At 42.2% G+C, this 19,568-nt stretch overlaps 1 protein-coding gene across 3 annotated transcripts in view; it reads left to right on the top strand.

The window, feature by feature from the left end:
• The window catches only part of CPNE4 (copine 4), a 509,926-nt gene that overhangs the window by 364,907 nt on the left and 125,451 nt on the right, over positions 1 to 19,568 (top strand). For all 3 annotated transcript variants that reach the window (XM_058290594.2, XM_058290593.2, XM_058290595.2), the window contains 4 exons: positions 2,299 to 2,370; positions 5,554 to 5,628; positions 15,685 to 15,768; positions 18,189 to 18,278. In XM_058290594.2, coding sequence (XP_058146577.1) covers positions 2,299 to 2,370; positions 5,554 to 5,628; positions 15,685 to 15,768; positions 18,189 to 18,278 — 321 coding nt within the window. The remainder of the gene's footprint in view (positions 1 to 2,298; positions 2,371 to 5,553; positions 5,629 to 15,684; positions 15,769 to 18,188; positions 18,279 to 19,568) is intronic.

The raw sequence follows: 19,568 nt of genomic DNA, 5'->3' as shown, positions 1-19,568 counted from the left end.
ACTTGAGTTGCTTACATAATTTGGCAATTATGAGTAATGCTACTATGAACATTGGTGTATAAATATCTGTTCAAGTCCCTGCTTTAAAATCTTTTGTGTATATACCTACAAGTGGATATTCCATCACTTTTGCAGTATTCTTTTCATTAGTAGCAAGTCACTGGATACGTTCCACACTCAAGAGGAAGAGATGACTCAATAAAATGAATACCAAAAGGTTAGGATCACTGAGAACCTTTTTTTTCCTATATTTTTAAAGGAGCTATAGATTATATAAAAGTTACAATGAAAATATAGAGGATTCCCATAGACTCCACTCCCTCCCCTCCCAAACTTTCCCCCAGTAACAACATCTTTTATTAGTGTAAAATATTTATTACAATTAATGAACAGATATTGAAGTATTGCTGCTAACAATGGTCTATAGTTTACTTTGTGGTTTACACTTTGCACTGCACAATTTTATACATTTTGCCAAAATGTATAATGGCCTGTATCCACCATTGCAATATCTTGCAAAACAATTCCAATTTCCCACAAATGTCACAAGTTACACCTATTCTTCCCTCTCCTTCCCCTCAGAACCTCTGGTGACCACTGCCTTTATATCAATGTTACAAGTTCTTCCATTATTAGAATAATAACAAGTCTACTTTGATCCATAGTGGCAATCGCCCAAATCTTGAGGATTTGGGGATGATGATGCTCACTCTGCTTCCAGCTGAGAGGGGCTTAGATCCCACAGGGCAGACAGGTGTAACTGTCTTGCTTGCATTGCCGATATTGTTTTTTGGGATGTGCACTGCATTCAGAACAATTCCAATGCCCTAAAAGTGCCCTATGTTCCACCTAATCTTTCTTCCCTCTCCCCCTGGAACTTATGGTAACCACCAAGTTTCAATTTTTCAAGAATCAGGTTCATAGTTACATGCATTAATGTTGCAGGTTTGACATATCAGTGTTTTCTTTTATTGGGCACTGCCTATGTACTTGAGAGATTTTTGACCCTCTATTTGAGAACATAGCAAGACTCCCCATGATGGGAGTTTAATAGTTTCTTGTTTATTGTGGGGGTCTCCACCTACTGAGACAACACCCTATGCCATGATGAAGACATTCATATTCCACAGAAACAGGTACACCCTTTCCTATATATCCCACCACCAACGTCCTGTACCTGCCATATGTGCAAAGAGCATCCCCAGCCTTGTATTTTCCCCAGAGTTCACCTGTTCCTTCCTTCAGTCCTCCCCTCAATTCCATGGACAGTCCGCCCTAAACCCCCAACCTTCTCACCCTCACATTCCAGCACCGTCAACCCCACTGACATCCCTGCTCCACCATCACCCCCCTCCACTGCAAACCACCTCCTTCCCTTTTATCATTAGATTATGCCCAGACGAGCATCAGCTCATCACACTCTACTCCCTTTCTGTCTTCCAGACACTCCTTCTGTGAGTCTGCTCAATATGCTTAGGTCATATCAGTGAGGTCATGAAATATTTGGGGGCCGTCTTAAATAGAGGCCATCTACCACAGAGAATGACTTTGTTCTCCTAGGCAAAACATGGCATTAACCTGATTCTTCTAAGCCTTTCATCCTTTGAGTATCATGGATTTCATACCCATTAGGCCTCAGTGCCTTACTAAATTTCTCATTTTAAAATGGGAAAAGGGAAAGAGAGATGGGGAGGCAGAATCTGCTAAGAATATCTCCCAAGAGGATGATGATTTTAGTTGTCATTGCTCAATGTGCATTGACACTAAATCATGAGAGAATCCCAATTACTCCTACTTGGCTGGTTTGAGCATCAGTTTCTTGATGAGTTCCTTCATAATTTTCTGATAAACATATTAAAAATAGAGCTCTAGGGATTATAGATCAGAAGGTATGTGTTTATATCTCTCCCTCTGCACCCATTCCCCACTTTCCACAGTTTAGTACTAATTTGAGATCATTCTGAAGCTTTGTTTACTGTATCTTAATATGCTTGTTCAACTTTTTCCATCTAATTTTTATGTAAATGCCTCAGCAACGATTAAGCTACTTCCTAATTGACTGCATTTTCTATAATACCTCACTCACTCGCTCTCTGATGTCTCATGCCATTAGAAGAAATAAAGGAAGGAAGAAGCAAATAACCTGCATTTAGGATAGGTCCATGGACAAACCTTAGGGGATAAATGGACATGGGTGCTGTCAAGTAGAGCCATGAATGCAGAATTTTGTAGTGGAAAATTTAAAATCACCTGCAGTCATATAACTAAAGTTTCCACATTTTGTTTCCTTTTTTGCAGATTGTTTCCCAGAGAAAGCTGTCCAAATCCTTGCTCAAGCACGGGAACACAGCTGGGAAATCCTCCATCACAGTAAGCCTTCCCTAAGCAGCCACCTGCCCCAGTGCCCAGATGGAGCTGGTTGGTCCAAATAAGACGGATGGGAAGCAGACACTCTGGCTATTTGGAGTTGATGCCCCAGCTACTCAACTACCCAGGCCACCCTTTCTTTTTTCCTTCTTTCTTATTCCTGCCAATGGTATTTTGACCCTTCTACCCCTAGGATCAACAGGGAAGAAAAAGGATTTGAAAGTGAGACCACTCACTTTCACTAAGACTTCAGCAACTTCAATATAGGTTTCAGTGGTAGAGAAAGATAGAGCTGTTGCACAAAGTAAGAACCTGGAATTTTCTGGGGTTTTCTATCTTCAACGCTGCAAAGCCCTGCCTCTCATTACTTAGGAGAACTAAAAATTTGCTCTAAAAGCATTTAGCCCAAGGTTTGACTTGTCACCTAAGGATCAGAGAGCCCAGCATTTAAAACTCCTTCCTAATAAAATAGAACCTTTTGCAATGATAGAAATGTTCTGTGATATGCGCTGTCCAATATGGTAGCCACTAGCTGCTTGTGGCTATTTAAACTTAAAATTATTTAAAGTTAAATAAAATCAAGTATTCAGTTCCTTGGTTGCACTACCCACATATCAAATTCTTAATAGTCACATGTGGCCAGTGGCTACTGCATTGGACAGTGCAGATAACAGACCATTTCTATCATCGCAGAAGGTTCTGTTGGGAAAACACTGGAAGCACTTGTAAATAAGATCTTAGATTTCAAATAGAACTCACAGTATTTGAAATTTTAACATCTTGTATTAGAGCCCTTGAGAAAGGTAGAGAATGTGGTCCAACCATTTAGCTGTGTAGGGGAAGTAAAAAGGTAGAAACAAATACCAGGAAAATCTGAATTGCTAGAAAGTCAAATTGCCAGGAGGGAAACCTCCTAAGTTCCTTTGAACATTCTCTTTGAACTTGAGAGTGAGTGATTGGGTTTTTTTTTTGTTGTTGTTGTTGTTTTTAAAGCTGTTTTTTTTTAAGGAAAAAATTCAAAGGGTGCCCAGTGGTGAAAGATGTATCCATTCTCACAGCAACTTACCTGAGTTTGTTGCTTGAATATTTTAATTGACATTGTATGTAGAAGCTTCTTCTTGACTGGCTCATTTATGAATCAAGTGGGGCTCTCAAAAGCTATGAGCCCAATTGTTCATTCCCAAAGCTCACAAATCCAGTAGAGTTTTACAATGGTAGGTCCAATTTTGAGATTTGCTGTGGTTCTTCCCAGGTAGAATATGACTGACTTAGCCATTCTTTCTTTAAGACATCCTGGAAATTTTCTTCTTTCCTACATCCCAGAGAATTTGAATCCTTCTTAATTTTAAATATTTAAATATACCTCTTAATCTTGGATCCTTGGATCATAAGACTGCCTCCATGTCTTCTAGGAAACACTTAAGAATGCATGCAAAATTTTCTGGGCCTATACAGATGGAGAAGATCATAATTTTCATTAACTTTCTCCAAAGGCATCTGTGACCATAAAATAGTTACGCACTGCTGTTAAAGTACAATATAAGTGGTATAAAGGTGGTAAGATGTGAAGTAGGACTAAATGAAAAGTAAAATACAGTAGTTTCTGGTTTTCCAAGTGTTCCTTGAGTTTCTATTTTGTACTTGGACTTATGTTCCCTACTGCATTCCTCTTTAGATAACACTTGAACTTTATTATTAGGTGTAAATTAACTTAAATTTCCCAGTGACTGTTCTTGAGTACTCAGAACAGATGGACCTAACACAGAATGGAACATTTAAACTCAGATAGAACTGAGATAGAATCGAGTTAAAGCTCAGTGTCTCAACATAACAAATCTGACAAGTGTAAACATGCTGTGATTCCTGAATGCCTGGTGAAGTTGCGATATTATGTATAATTGATGTATTAGTCAGCCAAAGGGGTGCTGATGCAAAATACCAGAAACTGGTTGGTTTTTATAAAGGGTATTTCTTTGGGGTAGGAGCTTACAGATACCAGGCCATAAAGTATAAGTTACTTCCCTCACCAAAGTCTATTTCCACATGTTGGAGCAAGATGGCTTTCTGGGTTCCTATGTTCCTGGGGCTTGCTCTTCTCTGGGTTCAAGGTTCCTTTCTTCCTGGGGCTGGCTTCTCTTTCCTCTGTGAGCTTACTTCCCAGGGCTCCAGCTTAAGACTTCAGCACCAAACTCCAACATCAAAACTCCAACATCAGAAAACCTCAACTCTGTTCTTCCCCGTGCCTTTTACCTGTGAGCCTCCACCCACCAAGGGGTGGGCACTCAATGCCCTAATCCTAACTCAATCATGCCCAGGTACAGATCAGATTACAAACATAACTCAGTATTTCTTTTTGAAATTCATCAATAATATTAAACTGCTACAATGGGTTAACCTATATGCAACTAGGCTGACCCCTAAGTTTTTTGTGGTTTTCTCTTTCTCCTGTCTTTCACCACCAATTTCTAGTTCAAGGCTTTGTGAACCATTTCATTGACTACTAAATATGGGAAAGTGACTTTTGAAAGAGGCTCTTGGGCAGTATTACCTCTTCACTTACACCAAAATCCTTGCCAAAAATGCTCTGTTCTTGGGTGTCAAGGGCTAGGATCCTTATTTTATGTTTCTTTCTCCTCTTCTTTCTCTTTATCCCTCATCCTAGAAAGCCCAGGGACAGTCTTTTTTGAAAAACAAAAATTAGAACTTTTCCATGATAGCTATTAGTTTGGAAAGGACATCAACACCAGTTTATCCCCCTTGGTGGCCTGGCTCAAACCAACAGAGAAATATTGTTGTTTTGTCGTTATTCCTCCTTTTTTAACTTCCCAAAGGAAAAAATATATAATTATTCATGGAAGTGTCATTCAATGCCCAGTGGCCTTTGGAAAGAATCTCTTCCTAACGCCTCCTCTTCCAAATATCTCTTCCTCTAGCTTGGCCCCTCTCTCTCTTGTTCTCCAGCTCAGCATAAATGAGATCTAGGTATCTATTTCTCCCTATTGCAGGGAGAAGGATACCTGGAAAGTTTGTGCCATGCTCAGTAGGCAGGGCCCAAAGTTGTGGAAAAACTCTTTGTTCAACATCTGTCTTCATTGTTTGTGACCAAACATGAGCTCAATTTTCTCTCGGGTGGCTGAGTTGAGTGGCCTAACCTCTATTGCCGCTAACGCTGGCCTTTTCGTTTAGGTGATTGCTGAAGAACTCTCTGGCAATGATGACTACGTTGAACTTGCGTTCAATGCACGGAAATTGGATGACAAGGTAAAGTGCTTGGCATTAACCTTATGGAAGGAAGTAATAAAGCTAGCATACTCAGTTTAATCAGATTTCCCCCATAGCCATTTTCCCTTTCAACCCACATTATTAAACAGATAAAGATTTCAGAAAAGTCTGAAAAATAAGGCTTCCTACAAATTCCTCCAGCACTTAAATGAGGAGGAGAGACAGTAATTATAACAGGAAACTTTATTACACTAGACATCATTTGTTCCCAAATGTCAGAGATGAGATATGCCTAGGTAAGTGTGATTCAACCTCAACACTAGGAACATTCCAAGGGGAAAGTGAAGACATGAAAAAGGAGAAAAGCAGCATTTATTGAGCACCTATGTTTACCAGGAAAAGAGTTGAGAATTTTCCATGCATTACCACATTTAATCATTCTAATGACCTCTTGAAATAGGTATTATTAACACTGTTTTGCAGATGAGAAAACAGATTCAGAGATCAAGCAGCTTGTCTCAGGTCACTCCATGTCTTAGTCCATGTCCTCTGAGAAGCAGACACTGAGACAGGCTGAAACATACAGAACTTTTATCAGGCAAAATGCCTGTGCGGAGAACACAGGGAGGAAGCCTGGGACAGCCCAGCCCCTGATGGCCCTCGGAGGGGTCCCACGACCCCCAGGACAGACCTGCCTTCGTGTCACTGTGTGCTCAGGCAGTGGCCGGGAGCCGTCCCTGGGGAGCCTGGCCTGAGTGTCAGTGCAGGATTTCAGAGCACAGCAGCTGGGCCCTGGGCCAGTCACACTCTCTAGAGTTGGAGGTCTGCAAGGTACATCTGTAGGGCCACCAGACCTGGTAATAAGTGGTAAAATGAGGACTCAGTCCCAGGTAGTCTGACGCCCATCTGAAATCTTCCTATTATACCTCATAACTTCCACCCAATTAGTCTTGTGACTCCTCCAAAAGTTCTGCAGTCCCCATCCCTTAAAAGAGAGGGTCCCCATCCTAAGCTGTTTATGATTTTTACTAGCCATATCCTTATGTTAAAAACCCCTCAATCTATCCACAAATGTATTCACGTAAGATTCCATTTTCTTAGAGTAGAACAAAGAATTGGGGATTTTTGGATGCAGCACCACTTTTTCAAACAGTGACTTAGGGGCATTAGCCTGAAAAGATAAAGCAATTCGTAATGCAACTCCTTAATGATCAAAAGCAGCAGCTTATAATTGAGCATATCATGTTCACTTTTTACCTAAAAAAATACGAAGCCCATTTATATATTCATTTTTTCACTCTATTATGTGTTCATTTATTCACTCATTCATCATTCATGTGTCAAGCCTTTTTTGGCTACCTGTATGCATGAGGTACTGAGAAAAAGACATACTATAAAACACTCTTACACCCCCAACCTGGAATTAACCATCCAAGAGATATAAATTTAAACAATTCTATAGCCATGCTAGGATATGATAAGTGCAGTAAGAGATATATAAACATAGAGCTCTGGAAAGGGTAACTCATTGTGCCTGGGGACATAGAAAACACATTATCCCTGTAAACTAATTATTAATGTATTGGGGCTTTTTGGTGTCCTAAGTAGATAGTGTGAAACCATCACAAACTTCTACCTTTTAAATTCTCACTCACGAAGTTCTAGAAACCCCCTTGTGCACCGACATCAATTGGGTGTGAGATTTTTACCCTCACCTCCTCATAACTGTTGAGGCTTTTTCTTCCCCATCATCTCCCCAAGTTTCAGAAGAAGTCACCAACTGTCTTGCAGTGTCTCCTGGTGCCATTGGGTCAACATGAGGCAGTTTTAAGCTGCTCATTTAATGGCTTATCATGGCTTTTCTCCACTTAGTGGTCTCTCAGGAACCTCTAATTTGTCCTCTTTCTAACTTATGTTACAATGCAAGGGGCTTTGAAGGTTTGTGAGTGGGCCCTTTGACTCTGAGGTATTTGACAATTTCCCCTCAGTCAAATGAACTGAAAGAGCCCCTGAAGCACTAATACTTTCCGAGATGGCCATCCCACCCTTGGACACACCAACTGTCCAGAGCCATCGTCATTGCTGAGCCTAATGCCACAGAGCTGTACAGCCCAGATCCTTGATGGCGAAGTGGCCAGGCCATGCTATAGCCAAGTGTGTGGACAGTAGACATCATGGTGGCCATCCTTGGAATTGGTCTGCAACAATGATTTTGTGGTAGAACCAGAATAAGGAAGTATAGTTATTTCATGTGACAGTTGAAAAATAGTTCCCAGAGTTACTCAAGGAGAACTTCTTTATGTCTTTCAACATCAAATGATTTTGTAGTCATCCACATATTTGTAGTTGAATTTATAATATCTATTAATTGAGAAAATATATTATCTTAGTTGGCAACAGGACTGCCAATGAAATACACAAGAAATGGGATGGCTTTTATAATGGGACTTTTATTTGGGTAAAAGCTGACAGTTCCAAGGCCTGAAATATCCTAATCAAAGCACCATCAGGGAAGTGAATGTGGCTCAGGCAGTTGGACTCCCGTCTACCATACAGGAGGTCCAGGGTTCGATGCCCAGGGCCTCCTGGTGAAGGCAAGCTGGCCCCGTGTGTCAATCTGGCCCACAAGGATTACTGCCCTGAGCAGGAGTGCTGCCCCATGCAGGAGTGCTGGCCCACGTGGAGAGCTGGCGCAGCAAGATAACACAACAAAAAGAGACACGAAGAAGAGGTAATAAGAGATGCAGCAGACCAGGGAGCTGAGGTGGCATAAAAGAATGATCCCCTCTCTCCCACTCCAGAAGGTCCCAGGATTGGTTCCCAGAATCACCTATTGAGAAGACAAGCAGACACAGAAGAACACACAGCGAATGGACACAGAGAGCAGACAACAAAGGGGGGGAGGGAAAGAAGGAAATATAAATATTTTTAAAAAAGAAAGTCATCAGAGATGCTTTCTCACCAAAGCCAGCTACTGGTGATCCTGGTGTCCTGCCACGTGGGGAGGCAAGATGGCGGCTATCCCTGCCGAGGCCCCTGCCTTCCCCTCAGCGCTCACCGGCTCCAGGAGTTCAGCTGTGAACAATCAGGCATGAGGCTTGTGTCTTTCCAAGCCTCCTCTTTCCACCGCAGCTGCTCCATTTTCTCCCTGAGCCCAGCGGTGATGGTCAGCATACCGCTCGTCTCTTCAGCTCGGAGCTGCTCCACAGCCCCAGGCTCTCCAGGGCCTCTTTCCTTGCCTCTGTGCTCGGCCGACTCCAGAGTCTGGGACATCTCTCAACCTCAGTTTTCCTGCAGTCCTCTCTATCTCCTGACAGGATCAAAATGGTGGCTTCCTTTCTCTCTCTGTTTTATATATAAAACATTTATATAAATTTATATAAATCTCCAGTTAGAGGGAGGGGACCCAACCTGGGTCACAGCTCAGTGACGTCCAGTCAAAGGGTCTCTCACCCACAGGAACGGATGAGTTCAAGAACAAAACCGTTTTCTTTTGGGGATTCACAAAATAACTTCAAACTGTCACACATAACATGACTAAAAGCCAAAATGAGGTAAATAAAAGCTCTTAATTTTTCAATTTTGTTGATATCATAAAAGCAACTGATTTCTATATACTTCTGGAAAGTTACAGTACAAATATGTGGGGAAAATATGCTACAGCCAACTCAAACAATGATTGTAGAGGATCTGGATTCCCAGTCCCTTGAATAACTCTAGTAACTCCCAGGTACCAAGATACCTACAGTAGAAAGCCACTATTGTAACTCAACTCCCTTCTCTTAGAGATAAGATTTTTGAGGTTCAGAAATATGAAATGACATGGCCTCACACACACACAATCAGCGACAGAAAGGGGCTCAGTCAAGTTGCCTGACTAAAATCTGAATCTTCCTTCAGGGCAGAAAGTGAACAGATAGAAATTGGGTTGTCTCAGGATGTGGAAGTCTTGACAATGTCTTGTATTTTGAGCAGTAGGAAGCCAGGAAGGCGGTGGGGGTATGCTGTTGGGGAGCAGATTCAAAATGTGGTCCAGTGAACCCGGAGGTGTCTGAGGTCTCTGAGACCCTTTTAGGGGATCCATGGGGCTAAAACTCATAATATTTTCATAATATTTTTCATAATAATACTAAGACATTATTTTCTTTTTTCACTCTCCTTCTTTCATAAGTGTACAGTGTAGTTTCCCAGAGGCTACATGATGTGTGATATCCCAACAGATCGAATACAGAAACAGATATGAGAATTCTGCTGCCTTCTATTAAGCCAGTCACTGTGCCATTCTTCTCATTATTTTATTTTTACTTTGGAAGTTATAGTTATTTTCTATTAAAAATGCCATTTATGTTATGATGTAATGGGCTTATTTTCATTACTTTTAAATGAAGGCACAATGAATATTTTTGAATTTTCTTAGTTTTAATTTATAATATGGTAAATAGTGATAGATAATAACCCACATAAACAAAAATTCTTTGTGGTCCTTAATAATTTTTAAGCATGTAAAGGACGAAAATGACCAAAAACTTTGAGAATAGCTGTCATAGGAACCACTAAGTACACTTGCAAACTGCAACGACAAGGAAATGTCCTGTTCCTTTGGACAGAAATAGTCATTTTTAATTTGCCTTTCCAATGCTGTCCAACAGACCAGCAGTCATTTACCCACGACCAAAATCCAGAGAGCCCTTGAAATCTGAGAGGCAATCTTCAGTGAGTTCTGGTACATAAAAGAGATGGGGATTTGAGGAATAACTTTTTTATCTAATGTTAATGTAATCCACTTAGCCAAGAGATGTGCTTTCTAACTTCCAAAACATATTTAGGAATTCTTTCCTCCCCTTTCCTGAGAAATTACTCATGTCAGTGTGTTGGAAACAAGTCTCATACTGGGGCCTCCAGATCTGCACAGACGTTTTTAGTGTTCCCATGATCCAGGTTTAATGGGATACTATACAAGCACACAGTGCTGCCCCTAAAGCAGGGGTACACAAATTTTTCCTATAAAGGGCCAGTGTGGTAAATATTGTGGGCCCTACAGACCATATGGCTTCTGTCACAATTACTCAACGGGACCTTTGAAATGGGAAAACATGCGCAGACAATTCGTAAGTGAACGAGCGTGGCTGTGTTCCACTAAGACTTTACAAAGTCAAGCAGCGGGTCAGCTTTGGCCTGTACATCCAAGTTTGCCAGCCCCTACTCTAAAGCAACGTAAAAGCTCTACCTGCTGGGCCGTGATTTTATTGTATTTAAGTACGTCTACCTGGGAACTATAATATAGCCTGCATTGAAGACAGAACCAATAACTACAGAGCATCTACAATGTACCAGATGTCTAATTGCATTATCCCCAAAACTCAAACTTACTCGCCAAAGGTGGGTAATATTTACAGATGAACTATGGAAAGGTTAAGCAATGTCCCAAAGTCACAAGGCTGGTACGAGACAGTTTGCATATGGCCCCTCACTTGTCAGACACTCTCTTCTAGGTCCAATATCCTACATTCAAGGTCACTGCCGTGCATAGGCGCTGCTGCTTTTCCATTCTAAACCTCAGGTGGCTGCTCAGCGCCCTCTAACTTAGCTAAATTCTTTCCTATTGGACTCAAGGGGCGGAGCCTCCAAGTTAGTAAAGATTTTCATTACTGCAAAAATTAACTGAAACGCCTGATCCAATCCCTCTCCACTGCACTGAGCTGTCCCCAGGGCCATCTCAATGCTGATGGTCAAGAAACGAAAGTTGAAAATTCCAAATTGGGCTCAAGTGACCATGCAGTGAGACCCTAATTGCTTTTAAAACTATGAGTTCTGGCTGTATGCTTAACCTTTGGGTGAGCTCACTGTGCATTGTTTCATTTTCGGATGGTTTCTTAATAGTAGCATTCCTGACATTTGAACCCTGCTTTATAAAGTGCCTTCACACATTCTCTCTTCCTTTGACAATCATTACGGCTGACCACATACAGTTCTGACGACGCCCCAGGCCCTGGACTCAACACCTCACAGGCGTCCGTTCCTTTAATCCTCTCTACTGGGCACTGAGACAAGGGGTGACCCTCCCTCCGTGGACAGGGGAAAAAACTGGGACATGGAGAAATTAAATGCCGTGCCCAAGATCATCCTTATTCTGCATAGTGGAGTCAGATTTAAAAGTATCCCTGATACCAGTGTGCTGTACATAAATTTTCAGTTACTTAAAGACATAGACTATATTTGATCTTTCTTCTGATTTATAGTATGCCTTCCCCACAACAATTCTGTGCTAACCCTAGATAGCATTTAAAAGAATAGAAAACAAAATGGAGAAATTGTTGAAAATACTACCAAATGAGAGGAATAGGGTACTAAAGTGCATATGAGGTATGATGACAATATGGAGAAGGAAGGAAGGAAGGAAGGTAGGAAGGAAGGGAGGGAGGGAAGGAGGGAAGGGGGAAAAGGAAGTAAGGAAAGAAGGGAGGTTGGGAGGGAGGAAGGAAGGAAGGAAGGAGAGAGGGAGGGAGGGAGAGAGGGAAGGGGAGGAGGGAGGAAGGGAGAAGAAAAAAAAAAAGAAAAAAAAAACAGAAAAGAAAGCTATGTCTAGATTCTAGAGAAAGATTTACCAAAATGCTATTGATGGCTGTACAGTTAAGGGTGGGATTATGGACTAGTTTTTCCTTCTTTCTATTTTTATCTATTTTATGTTTTTAAATAAAAATGGAATACCTTGCAACAAAAGTAAAATATTATCAATAAAAAGAAAATAGAAAAAAAACAAAGTTCCAACAACACAATCAGCAGTTTCTAAATACAATTCACAAATAAGTCCCCCGCGTGACCAACAATTCATTTAAGAAGGCAAAGCATGAAGCTGCTAGAGAAGTAATCCAGGAGCTCCCAGGACGAACTAACATGCCCCACATGCACTGGGGAAGGGGAGAGAGGGAGGCTCCTTTTTTTTTTTTTAGGAGGTCCTGGGGATTGAACCTGGGACCTCATACCTGCGAGGCAGCTGCTCACCCACTAAGCCTCACCTGCCCCACAAGCTCCAATTTCTTAAGATGAGTGTTAAGACAGAAATAGATCTGAGCAGGAAATGCCTTGAGCAAATGCAAACAGGTGGGAATTAACTAGATGTGTGTCTGAGAGGAAAGCAGGGGTCATTTTGGAAGAGGGACAAGGTTTGTGGGATGGTGTATGGAAAGCTGCCGCTGTGGGTTCTCGGCAAGGTGCAGGGTGTGTTAACCTGGCACCTTCAGAAACAGGGTGGAAGGACACATAGACTCTGGGCAGGGAGTGGGTGCTGTGTGGTGCCATGCCGGGGCCCATTTGGGTGAGAGGACATCAAAGGGGAAGCTACCCCCACCTCCCATCTCTCCTCTCTCACTCATCCTACGAAGTTGCCAGGCTGGTATTCTTAACTGCAGAGTCGATCACAGTGCCCTGCTCAACGTCCTCCAGTGGCTCCCCACTGCCTCTCCAGGCGAGTTCCAGGCATGAGTATTTAAATCTCTTCAGTCCTGGAGGTGACTCTGCCAGCACTGTCTCCAGCTTCTCCACTGCACATCCTCAGGCTGCAGCCAAATAAAGCCACGCAGTGTGTTCCTCTCCTGTACCAGATGGGGCTCCACTCTGTGTCAGTCAGGGTTCTACCCAAAGAACACGTGTACACTTCATATCCATTACGAGATTTATTCAGGTATCTGAGCACACAGATTTATTTACGTGCAGGAATTGACTTTTGTGAACGTGGGAGCTTACAAGTCCTGGATCGGTAGAGCGGGCTGACAAGCTGGAAGCTGTTGGACAAGAACTGAAGCTGCAGTCCACAGATCCACAAACAGAATTCCTTCTTCCTCAGACAAACCTCAGGTTTTGCTCATAAAACCTTTAAACCGATTAGATGAGGCCCACCCAAATTATAAAGTATAATCTTCTGTATGATGTATTAGGATTCTCTAGAGAAACAGAACCCATAGGATGTGTATGTGTGTGTGTGTGTGTATACACATGTAATGGTATGAGATTTTTCAGTTGAAATTTGCTCACGAGAACACAGGGATTGGCAAGTCCAAATTCCATAGGGCACACCACAAGTGGGAAACTCCAGGGAAGGTTTCAGTGAGTTCCCCAGGAAGAGCTGGCTGGCTGAAGCAGAGACAGAAATTCCTCTCTCTGACTGCTGGAATCATCAGTTCTCCTTTCGAGCCTTCAGCTGATTGGATGAGACGTCTCTCCTTGCTGAAAGCAATCTCCTTTGTTGATTAGAGATGCAATCAGCCATAGATATAATCAACTGAATGATTTAAATCCACAAAACACTCCCACAGTAACAAGCAGGCCAGAGCTTACTTGACCAAACTGCTGGACCCCATAACCTGGCCAAGTGGATACATGGATCTAACCATCAACCTCCTTCACTTAAAGACAACTGATTGTATATGTTAACCGCATCTACAAAATACTTTCACGGAAATGCCTAGACTAGCATTTAATTGAATAACTGGAAACTACACCTTAGCCAAGTAGACACATAACTCTAACATCACACACAGCCCACTCAGGATGTCTCCTTCTTAGAAATAGCTTCCTCACAACCACCTTTTCAGCCAAAGCCCACCAACTCCCACTCTCCTCTGAAGACTCCTTGTACTTATTTTGTTTTTACTTAGCCTTGGGTTGTGTTTATTTTTGTGCTCGTCTTACCACCAAAGTAGATGGTATTTTGAAAGACTGAGACCTGTGTCTGGTTCTGTACTTCCTTGAACCTTAACCTCAAATACAAAGACTCTGTGATCAGAATATGCTCTGCAAATATTTTGTTCAGCTGCAGACTAGGGTGGCCAGTACAGACATGACAATAAAGAAGAATTGGAAGTAGAAGTCAAGCATTGCACAAAGGGAAACGATGTGTTTGATTCCAGGATCCCTAACTTTTGGAGGGAAAGATGGCTTTTAAAAAGAACATAGACTTAATTTGGCTTTGCTGCAATCTAGCAATCTATATTTCTGAAAAATATGTAATGAGTGTGATGACTAAGGCTATTGCTATTCATTCATTCATTCACTAAACTCTATGCACCTATAAAAGCTAGACACTGTGGAAATGGTAGAAATAAAGAGGAAGTTAAGATATAGTTCTGGCTCTCTTAGAGTTTATAATCTAGTAGAGTAAAAAACAAGTTAAAAACAAGGATGTAGATAGGCTGTGCTTCTAGCAAGGGAGGATTTATTTCTTTTACATCATCCTCCCACTTGGGGGGGGAGGAAACTGGATAAAATACAAGGTAGTCAAGACTTGAAGGGCCAAGAAATTGGAGAGAAGAGAAATTCGTTTAGATATTCTACACAGATTTTCCACGCAAGGCAATTCCTCAAGGCTGATTCCTAAAGAAGCCTCTGATAAAGTAGCTACTAGGAAGCAGGGTAATTGAGCAGAGTGTTTGGTGTTCTCATGGGGTTGGAGAGGCAAAACTGGAGCTCAGGACTGCTTAGAAAGCACAGGCTAAAAGTTCCCTTCAAAGAAGGGAAGTGGATCCAACAATGAGGAGCTTATCTTCTCAAGTCATTCACTAATTAGCAAATAGCATCAGAGAGAGAAACTGAACAAAGAATTAGAGCTAAGGGATTATGGAGATAAACAGAGCCTTTGAGAGTCTCACAAATGAAATGGGCCTTCAGAGCTTGTCAGAAAGAGCAGCCCTCATGTGTCCTTAAGCTACGGGTTGGAGCCCTTTAAGACGATGCCCATTACTTCTCGATTTCTCAATAACTGGCATTTGAACTGATCTTTGAAGAATACTTTAGACTCTAATGCACCAAGTACTTAGTTCTCAAAGGACTTGGAGTTCAGATGCAGCTCATTAAGCCAAGTCTCAATCACAAAGATGAAGGTCAAAGCAGGGAAGGACGTTTGTAAGCCATCTTGGGGCAAGGAGAAAATAGTTGGGGTAGATTTGGGGCAGTTACGCGGGGAGAGATGATCGCCTTGTCTTCTACCCTACATGTGGTCAATCAGGATTATAGGGGGATTTTGCATTGATTATATCTCGCTGCCTGATCAGGGCTGGATTAAATGTGGGGAGAAATCTCATTGCTCTTTATCTCTTTTAGGATTTCTTCAGTAAATCTGACCCATTTCTGGAAATTTTTCGTATGAATGATGATGCAACTCAGCAGCTCGTGCACCGAACTGAGGTGAGAAGGGTCATCTTTAGCGACACCATCTTGACTCTTAAGAGGATAAATTGACCTGTACTGGGAAAACTCTTAAATTTCTTAATATTTGTATATATATACACCCAGATCTGTCCTCAAGAGGACATTTTAGCTTATTTCTCACCTTAGATGTTAAAAGAGAAGACCCACTCTATCCCCAGTTTTCCATTCTTGATCTTCATTGTAGACAGACAGAGATTCATTAATAATAAAAATCTAAATACTAGGTAACATTTAATGAGGCTTACTATGTGGCAAGTCTTCTACTAAGTGATTTATTTGTGTTTGTGCATTTATTTTTCACAACAAGCACTTGACATGTTATTTTGCTCCCGTTCAGTTGAAGAAACTGAACTTTAGGGAAGTTAAGTCACTTTCCCAGGTCTCATAGTTAGCAAGGGAAGGGGAGCTGGGTTTGAATTGAGGTTGTTTGACCCTGAGCTTCAGTGTAATTTGGGAAGCCAACTGCCCAACCAGGGAAAGCGCACCTGCTGGACTTCAGTCAGGCCTATCGTAGAACAGCTATCCTGTCTCAGCAGCCGCTAGGTTTCCGTGTATCTCCCTCACTTCTCCCTCCTTCTTCTCCATGTGGCTACAAACCTTATCTCCCACTACCCAAGGAGCCCCCTCCTGCACTCCATAACTCAACCCCACATTTTGTTTTATTTCCAAGCCAGTCCAAGAGGGATTCTGTGAGGGTGAGGAGTGTGTCGACAAAGAGGAAGCTGGGTAATTGTGATGATTGATTTGGAGCTGAGAGAAGGCCTGGTTGTGCTTACATAACCGGTGGTGGGGTCAAGGAAGAAGGAATGTTTGTGGCTTTCATAGTTCTCATTATTGATGTTGGTCAATTCTCCTATTCCCAAGAATCTCTAGAACTCTCAATGTACCCCAGTGCTGAGGAGCTCCTGCAGTCTCACAAGAAATGTATATGTGAAGTTTTCCAGTGAGTCAAGCAATATAGTATTGATTTTTTTCCCCTTGCTTACTCAGTAGATACAAAATAAATACCAAACAATACTGTTCCCCTGGGAGAAACACATACACACAGAGAGAGATTTTCATTTAAGAGAATATTCCTAGCTAAATTTTTTATTTGATATTGAGTTTTTCAGATCTGTTGCAGTGAAATACCTTATTTCTTAGGGTGTTCATATAAGGATGATGAATTAAAAGTAACCCACTTTTATCTAACTTTCCTTATCATCATCATTGATCATTCCTAGGGTATCAGGAGATGAGACAAAGTCACCCAGAAATATTTTTCTACCTCAGGGGATTAAAAATTTGATAATGATTCCATGATCTAATCCATAATTCATGGTTATATTAAAGATATAATAGAAGAAGGAATCACTTATAAAATAATTACATGGTTTAGAGAATTAACTTTTTGGCAGAGCTAACTTCTGCTAAGTACTTCAGTCTGACAGAATTTCATTACCTTCATTTGTACGTCCTCTAGAGCAGTGACTCTCAAACTTCAGCATACATGAGCACCACCTGAAGGACGTACCTCTAGAGGTGCCGCCAGTAGGTCTGGGGTGGAGTCTGAGAAGTTGCCTTTCTAGCACGTTCCCAGAATATACAGTGCCCACCAGCCAGTGACCACACGCAGGGAATCCCAGCACGTGGAGGACACAGAGCACAATGCTGAACACAGGGCTGGCCTTCATATACTGTGAACTGAACTGAGTTATTTAAATTATAATGATGGCGGGTTAAGACCTGACTCTCAGGTCCATCTAAGAGGGGCTCTCAGGAAAATATGACCAATTCATGACTTTTTAAGTGGTTTCACTGTATTTTAGACTTGGTTTGTAGGCCTGAAGCTATGTCCTCTACATTTCCAGGTATTCTAACTGAGATGATCATGAGCTAGAGCAAATATGCTCCTAGGAATTTTCTCCTAGAAACATCCCCTCTGACTTATAATCTGATCTGACTCAAGGTCACAAATGGCCAAAGACCTATTTCTTTAGCAGGATTGTCCTGCCACCTCTTCCCCTCAAGCCCCATTCTGTACTTAGACTCATTACCTCTGCAGACACCAACCAAGGGGAGTTCCTGCCATAGAATGGATGGGTCTGTGGTCCTTCAGCAAAGGCCAGGAGCAGCCCCACCTCCTTAGTTACAGCCTCCTTTAGTAATTAAGGGATCATCTTCAGCATCCACATGCGGGATGATATTCCTGTCCTTATGCCTGAGACAACTTTTGCTCATAATGATCTGCTTAATGAGCACCCTTTAAAGGTTTACCTCCCCACCTTTTCAAGAGGGCACCTGGTCCAGAGTCCTTTTCACAAGCATCATGATGACTTCTCAAGCAGCTTTCATGTTGAAATGGGGTAGGGTCAAGTGTGTTGTCCCCTGCCCACTATGTCTCTCTTTTTTCTCAGGTTGTGATGAATAACTTAAGCCCAGCCTGGAAATCATTCAAAGTGTCCGTAAATTCTCTATGCAGTGGAGACCCAGATCGCCGGCTGAAGGTCAGAAATCTGTCTGTGTCTGAGAAATGCAATGCTTTATGTATTTAACCTTCCTCTTTCTCCTCAAGTGAATGTTGGCAAACTCAAAACTTTCTGTGCCATTTACTCAACTCTCACCTGTTAGCGTCCTGATGAGAGAAACAGAAGCTGTTTCTTCAGCTAGAGCCATGAAAGCTCATGGGATAGCCCCAAATCAATCCCAGTTATGTTATGTCAAGAGACAAAATCCATGGCATCTCAGAGACAAACTTGGAAATAAGTTCTGAGTATACTTTGCTGTTACTGAAAACATAAATATTACTGTATTGATTATTTATTGTTGCATAACAAACTACCCCAAAACTTAGCCGCTTAAAACACCAACCATTTATTTTAGCTTTGATTCTGTGCACTGGCCAATTGGGCTGAGCTCAGCTGAGTGGTTCTTCTGTTGGGTGCTCTTGGACTCTTGCATGATTTTGTGGTCAACTGCTGGTAAGCAGGGCGGCTCAGCTTCTGGGGGTTGGCTGGCTGCCTTCTGGAATTGTGGGGTTGGTGAGGACCATATGCCTCTCATTGTCCAGCAGGCTAGTGTGGAGTTGTACACACAGTGACCTTAGGGGTCCAGAAAGCAGGAGTAGAAGCCGTAAGGCCTCCGGAGGCAGCATTACTTCCTTCACATTCTCTTAGTCAAGCCATATCTCGGGGCCAGCTCAGATCCATGGGGTCAGGAAATAGACTCCACCTCTTGATGGGAGGAGTTGCAAAGCAGTATAGCCATTTTTGCAATCTACCATAAATTCTTTCTGAGCACCATGGGAATGTGGAAGTTGGGGGGGAAAGAACATTGTGAAAGCTGGGAATCACCAAGGGAAGTCAACCGGCTAAATGGCAGGAGCAAACTCCAGGAGGCAGTCCCGATGCTCCATTGTCTGGACCTTCCTCTACTTCAGAAGTCCCAAAGCCCCATCTTGTCAGTGCCCCAAAGTCGATTCCACTCTGAGAACTCAAGGTGATGAAGTAAAATCACAGGAGACTGGTGCCTGTGAACCAAAAGCCTGACTAACAAGCATTCAGCAAAAACATGACCATCCAGCAGATTTGGGCCATCATCCTCATCCTCACCATGGCCTTTTCTCCCTGTGGGAAAACAAGGAAGCCAGTTGTCAGCAGGTTGCTGTGACTGCCTAACGCAGAACCATGGTGCTAGTTAGCTGAGTGGTTAATGGCTTCATGGAGACTCTGAAGGCTGGACATCCACCTACTCTACGGGGGATAGACCCACCAAGGAGACCACTATGGGGGATAGAC

Source organism: Dasypus novemcinctus, chromosome 31 (assembly GCF_030445035.2).
Source record: "Dasypus novemcinctus isolate mDasNov1 chromosome 31, mDasNov1.1.hap2, whole genome shotgun sequence".
NCBI lineage: Eukaryota > Metazoa > Chordata > Mammalia > Cingulata > Dasypodidae > Dasypus > Dasypus novemcinctus.
This window is presented reverse-complemented; position numbering and strand designations above follow the sequence as displayed.